At 33.8% G+C, this 7,576-nt stretch overlaps 1 protein-coding gene across 1 annotated transcript; it reads right to left on the reverse strand.

Moving 5' to 3' along the window:
- Nucleotides 1-6,425: 6,425 nt before the first annotated feature.
- On the reverse strand, nt 6,426-7,118 carry LOC149199733 (uncharacterized). The gene has a single exon (XM_089400677.1). The coding sequence runs from the start codon at nt 7,116-7,118 to the stop codon at nt 6,426-6,428; it is 693 nt and encodes a 230-aa protein (XP_089256803.1).
- Nucleotides 7,119-7,576: the final 458 nt, after the last annotated feature.

A 7,576-nucleotide genomic window follows, 5' to 3' on the forward strand; every position in this document is an offset into this window, starting at 1 on the left:
CATATTTACTTGTGCTATTCGATAGCCTGCAATACCTGTATGAGCACAAATTTACATATGCTAATTTGTAACAAATTTTACTCTTAATGTATAGATCTTGGGACATTAATTAGCGCTCCAATGTTTATTCCATTTGACCTCTTCAGTATTCCATACTTCTATCGGAATATTGTTGCTTAGGATTCTATGTTATTCCCAACCCTATGCATCAGATTCCTTCCTTTCTCTCCTCCTTTTCATTTTATTACAACTCCAATATTAAGCTGCCTATTGTTGTGTGTCGGCCACCAGAACTAAACATTTCTCTTTGAGATTGACCCATTCTACCCCCTGTATTTGGATCCATGTATCTGCTTGAGTTCACCTTGATGAAAGACTATTGAACCAAACCCCCTTTATTATCTTTCAAAATTATGTGACAATTGGAGTGGAACATAATCTCTCAGATAATCCTAAATGAACTTCTCTCTTTAACATGTCATAGGCACTAGTCTATAATCAACCTAGATGTTGTCTCTAGGAAGCTTTCTATATCTCCTGAAGCACTTGTGCTACAAGTGCTAGAAAAAGCGAGAACATCTTCCAACAATGTATTTCTTACGAAATGTTTATTCTATAAGAAGATATTAGAATGTGGGTCTATAGTTAATCATTTGAGTGAATTATAGTAGTCACTGGTTAATTAAGTTATGTAAAATTAAACTTGATGATGATGTTAGAGCTCTTTCTATTTTCTGCTCATTTCTAGCAAGCTAGAATGGCATAGTCATGGTTGTGAGTGATTTTCTCCTTGTTTTAAAGAGTTTAAAGTTCCTTTATGTTTTTGTCCTTGGTTCAAAGAGTTTAAAGTTCTTTGATGTTTTTGGTGTTATCCTTAGTGAGAAAAGGTGATTAAATATTTGATTGTATATAATAAAAGAAGACAACGGGACAAAGGAAAGTACTCGGGGAATCATGGAAAATCTAAAAAATGAAGATATGAAATAAGAGGGAAACTAGAATGTTGGAATCATGAGAAGAAAATATTTAAGGAGAAATGTTGTTGATCTCGAAAAAGAAAATAATGACATGGACACCAAAAAAATAATAAATAATAAAAAAATTAGTGTAGTAGGTGATCCATTGCAAGATGCTTTAACTCCTCTAAAAAACATTATTGATTGTTCGGTGATAGATTTTAATATTCCAAGATTATGTTCAAAGTGATTTTGAACAAGTTTATTTAGGTAATGAAGAACCATGTAAAATTGCTTAAGCTTATTTAGGTAACGAAGAACCATGTAAATTGCTTAAAATTTTAAAGTACAAATAAAATTACATAATGGAAACTAATGACTTTTGAAAGAGATGACACAGGTTCTTTATTTAAGAAGAAATAACTTCAATAAAGTAATTTTGAAATGAAGGCCCTATAGTTACATTACAAATCCATGTACATTTACAATAAATCCATGGAAGAACACCAAAATATCATTGATAATAGTAGTGTGAAGAGGTAGTTCCATTGTGTTTATGTATATTGACACACCTTTCTTAACCTTTCTATTCATGGGTTAGTAAAAAGTGCTGCCAACTAAAATACAATACATTGAACTGATCAAGATCTGTTAAGGCTGAGTCTCTTCATTTTGAAGATCAGCTTGTGGCACTTACCCCTCTTCTCCTTTTCCTTGCTAGTCTCAGGCTCCGGTCTCCAGCATTGGCCTCTGAACGTGACCAACTGTTCATAATCCTTCCGCAATTCCAGAGTACTGCACAGCCTATGCTTGTATACCAGAGTATTACACAGCCATTTCGTTCATCAACGTTAAGCCTCGCGTCCTCCAAAAGCTTTCTAATAAACTCCTCTGACACTCTAATCCGAAGACCTCCTTCCACGTCACGTTTCTCTATCTGAAACGGCTGGCAGAGAGAAGACGCACGTTCGATACTGCGCAGGGAGGCTGATTCGCTACCACTGGAAGTGCCTGGAGATTTTAGACACGGCGGTAATATTAAGGAAGCCAGCAATCTGAGCGTTAACTCAGACCGGGAAAAATGGTCCGGCAGAAGGAAATACTTGTTTCCCATCTCTAGTTGCTCGTTTGGAGAAAGCGGCGAGTGGCTGTCGCAGACTAAATGGTGAGGGAATTCGTGCATTATTTGGCCGGCCCACAGGGGCTTTTGAAGAATTTGAACAGTGCCGTCTGAGCTAACAAGCTGGATGATTTCGCACTCTTTCATGCCCACCACGGCCGTGCAGGACTCATAGTTGCCCATACTTTTTGCTTATTTTTGGTGAGCAAAGCAAGGCCTGGAGATAGAGGGTTCGATCTCAGAAATTGGGTATTATCTAAAGCAGTGAGTTGGAGATAAAGGGATCGAACTCAGACAGGTATTATTCAAGGGAGACAGTTAACATGTGGGTTTTATTTTAATTTAATCATTCTTCAAAATTTCAAACGTCTCTCTTTTAATAATGTTACGAAAGTTTAGACGAAATTTTATAATCAAATTTCGAAATAGCTTACCACAAAATCCGTACCGAATTTAAGAAGAATTGCCACTTTACACCTTAAAAAAATGAATTCGTTCAACTATTCCTCGTTAAAATTACAGAACACGTCGCTCGATGAAAAAAACCATAAGAATATACTTCTTGATTCTGACTTTGACTTTAATGTTTGAATGCAAAATGACACGTTTTGCAATGGCAGGGCTGGATGTTCTTGGCAAGGTAACTAGTGGAATATCGCAAGATGACCTGAGGGAAATTTCGGCCCATGTTTATTTGAATGTATGTTGCTTCATCGTTAGAATTTGGAATTCTAGAGACTAAAACCTTCCAAACCCATTTTGAGACTTTAAATGACACTTCTATGCTCAAAACTGTGTGAGAATAGCTCTTAGTTCCTCTATCTTCTATATACGCTAAACGTTTCTAACACTGTAAAAACCATCTTAATCATGGAGTTTGGTTATTTTCTTGATTCATATGTCTGTTTATAGCCATGATTAGATTCCAATTCCTAACAAGGGTTAAGGGTAACAATATTCATTCAAAGTGTGCATATCCATCTCTATAGGTATAAACAAAGACCATGTGGTTCATTTCTAGAGAATCCAGTCGAATAAACATGTTGATTTGCATATGAATCACCAAAGACTATGAATTCAATCTATACATCTCCACTTCTATAGGGATACCCAAATATTATCTGTAAGTTCATTTCATAATGTCTATGTCTTATGTAAAATTAATTGTGAGAAAACAAAGGAGAAGGGACGATTAGATTATGATTTTAATGTGAAGCTAATTTTTCTGGCGTTTTTATTTTAATGGTTTATATGAAGGATGTGAGTTTGTTGTTTCATGTTTTTGTTTTGTTTAGTTTTTTCATAATATGGTAGTTCTAGATTAGTGATTTAATTTTAATTTATATAGTTTATATAAATATTATATCAATTTATTTATTTTTGAAAAATAATATATATATCATAATAATGTCATTATTATTATATAAGCTTGATTAATTACAGTTTAATTTGAAAATATTTAAATGAGATAATATATATCCCAACTTCTATAATATTAATTGTTTTTCTATAAGGTGTATATTTTCTTCTAACCATGAATAATTTGATATAACATTTGTGTGATTTAAAATTAAAGCAACATATCAATACCACTATGTTACGAAAAAGCTAAACATAACAAAGCTTGAATGTACAAACTCATACTCTGTGTATGAACAATGGAAGTATGAGGTAGATTGACTTGATGATGAAGCTATAATCTAGTCTTCCATTTTTCTCTATTTTCTGACTATTAGTTTGTATGATCATATGAATTCTATGACAATAAACCTATATATATCTAGGCTTTGGCTTCTCAAATACATACTTGTTTGTGTCAAATGGATTATTATATTAATTTTCACCTATCTTGATATAGTTTATGAGGAGAAATTAGAGAAATTGGCTTCTAGGGCTCCTTTTAGTGATAGGCCTTAATTAAGAAATCTAGAATTTCAAACATTCCAAATCCATTTTGAGGCATTAAATGAGAAATTTATGGTCGAAATTTGTGAGCATAGTCCCTATCCCCTTGATGTTATTTTACACAACAAGAAATTTCTACCGATGTAAAGATAAATTTAATTAGTGTATTTTACCGAGCCTAATTATCTTCTTGATTCATAGTTATTGTTTATAGCCATGTTTGGATCCTAGTTCCTAGTGAGGTTTCAAGGGAAGCACCCCCAAAGAGATTTTTTTTTGAAAAATGTTCCTTGTAAAATATTGTAATTTTTGTAATGAATTTGGACTGCTCATCATTAGATCATAATGTGATTCCTTTTCCTTTATAAGGAAACCTATTTTTTTTTTAGGGAATCGTATTACAAATATGTATTATTAGGAGAGTATTGTAATTGAGAGAGAGAGGATATTTTGAGAGACTGTAGAGGAGTTTGTAATAGATGTACCATAGGTTGTATCCCTTCATTTTTCTAGAAGGAATAAAAGGAAAGATTGGTTGTTTCTCCATGTATGTATCCCAAGTTCAGTAAATCATATTTATTGGTTTCTCCTTTTTATTATGTCAAATGTCTAATTTTAATTTCCACATTTGTTTTCATTCTACTACTCCATGATCTTAATCCTAGTAAGTGGTATGATAATCGAAGGTTTATTTGGATGACAAACTCATAAGAAAGGACAATTCCTCGTTCAAGTTGGAGCAATGGTGGAAGAATTTTTAGGACTGAGAATTTTAATGGCAAAAATCGATAGCTATGGAAGATGCAAATTGAGGACGCTTTATATCAAAAGAATATTTTTCTACTAATGGGTGGAATAACAATGAAGCAAGTGACTATGAAAGATAAATAATGGAAGAAGATTCTTGACATAAAGGAAATAGAAAAAAATGGATTGTGCCTCAAAGCATAAGTGACTTTCAACATTTCAAAAGAAATAACAATGGAGGGTTTGATGAAGGCATTGGTATGAAATACTCTGGCCTTTCAAAAATTTATTTCTTATGAAATGTTTATTCTATATGAAGATATTATAAGGTGGGTCTATTGTTAATTGTTTAACTAAATTATAATAGTCATTCGTCAATTAAGTTATGTAAAATTAAACGTGATGATGAGGTTAGGGAGCTTTTTATTTTGTTCTCATTTCTAGAAAGCTAGAATGGCATTGTCATGTTTGTGAGTAATTATGTCTTTGGTTCAAACATTTTTTTTTTTTTCATATTTTTGGTATTATCCTTAGTGACACAATACGATTAATGTTTTGATTGTATAAAACAGGAGAAGACAAAGAGAGAGGAAAGAACTTGGGGAATCATGGAAAATCTAAGAAAGGAAGACATGAAATAAGAGGGAGGCTAGAATGTTGGCATCATGAGAAGAAAGGATATAAGGAGTAATAGTGTCGGTCTCTAAAAGGAAAACAAGGACATGGACAACAAGAGAATAATAATGGAGTAAATGTAGTAGGTGATCCATTACAAGATGCTTTCATTCCCTCTATATAAAACATTATTGATTCTTTAGTAATAGATTTAAGGGCTTCTTTTCATGTCACATCCCATAAGAAATTTTCCAAGATTATGTTCAAAGTGATTTTGTACAAGCTTGCCATACCCACCGGGGCTTCTCTCAGTGAACCTTTGACATAGCAGGTGCATTCATGGTATACTAAACAATAACCATAATTTGAATACATATTGGAAAATAAATCTAAAAATCGCATTATCTAACCCCCTACCAATATGAACCCAATACACCTTCACAATTTAAAAAACCCCTACTTTCACTAGATATTGTAGGGATCCATTTTTACATTAATAATTTTTTATACCCCTTTATATTTTTTCATTCACTTTCAGCTTCATTTTTTATGTCTACCAATATAAAAACGCTTTACCCCTTATTATATGTTCAATATATTATGTTATTTTTTTCCTAATATATATCTACCAATATGAATCCACTTAATATGATATTGTTTTGCTAGTAAATTCTCAATGGCCATACCTCATAAAAAAATTTCTAAAATTACAAACCTATTTGGGTAAAGATGAACCCTTTAAAACTACTTAAAATGATAAGGTTCCAATAAAATTATATATTGAAAACTAATGACTTTTGAAAAAGACGAGACATGTTCTTTATGTTCTTTATTTAAGAAATAATTTCAACCAACTAATTTCGATGTGGAAGTGAAGTTCTATAGTTACTTTTACAAGAAATCCATGTTACATTTACAATAAATCCATGGAAGAACACCAAAGTATCATTGAGAATAGCAGTGTGAAAAGGTAGTTACATTGTGTTTATGTACTATTGACACTCGCCTTTCTTAACCTTTCTATTCATGGGTTAGTAAAAACTAAAAAGTGCTGCCAATTAAAATACAATACATTGATTTGTTCAAGATCTGTTAAGGCTGAGTCCCTTCATTTTGAATATCAGCTTGTGGCACTTACCCCTCTTCTCCTTTTCCTTGATAGTCTCAAGCTCCGGTCTCCAGCATTGGCCCCTGAACGTAACCAACTGTTCATAATCCTTCTGCAATTCTAGAGTATTGCACAGCCTACGCTTGTCTTCTGATGAATCACTCCCCAATGCATGATTTCGTTCATCAACGTCAAGCCTCACGTCTTCCAAAAGCTTTGTAATAAACTCCTCTGACACTCTGATCCGAAGGCCTCCTCCCACGTCGTTTTTCTCTATCTGAAACGGCTGGCAGAGAGCAGACGCACGTTCGATACTGCGCAGAGAAGCTGATACGCTACCATTGGAAGTACTTGGAGATTTCAAGGACGGCGGTAATATTAAGGAAGCCAGCAATCCAAGGGTTAACTCAGACCGGAAAGAATGTTCTGGCAGAAGGAAATACTCGTTTCCCATCTCTAGTTGCTCGTTTGGAGAAAGCGGCGGCGTCTTCTGCCCGATGAACAAGGAGCGGGAGTCGCAGACTAGATGGTGAGGGAATTCCTGCATTATTTGGCCGGCCCGCAGGGGCTTTTGAAGAATTTGAACAGTGCCGTCTGAGCTAACAAGCTGGATGATTTTTCCCTCATTCGTGCCCACCACGGCCGTGCAGGACGCATAGTTGCCCATACTTTTTGCTTATTTTTGGTGAGCAAAGTAAGGGTTTGATCTCAGAAACAGGGTATTATCTAAAGCAGTGAGTTGGAGATAAAAGGATCGAACTCAGACAGGTATTATTTAAGGGAGACAGTTAACATGTGGGAATTATTTTTACCGAGTGAGTTTTATTTTAATTTAATCATTCTTCAAAATTTCAAATATCTATCTTTTAATGATGTTACGAAAGTTTAGATGAAATTTTATAATCAAATTTCGAAATCGCTTACCATAAAATCCGTGCCGAATTTACGAAGAATTTCCACTTTACACCTTAAAAAAATGAATTTGTTCAATTATTCATCGTTAAAATTACAGAACACGTTGCTCGATGAAGAAAACCATAAAAATATACTTATTGATTCTGACTTTGAGTCTAATGTTTGAATGCAAAATCACATGTTTTGCAATGGCAGGGCTGGATTATCCTG

The sequence above is a fragment of the Pinus tabuliformis genome, chromosome 2_1 (assembly GCF_031772625.1).
Source record: "Pinus tabuliformis cultivar Carrire ecotype Pingquan chromosome 2_1, CPIR1, whole genome shotgun sequence".
Lineage (NCBI taxonomy): Eukaryota > Viridiplantae > Streptophyta > Pinopsida > Pinales > Pinaceae > Pinus > Pinus tabuliformis.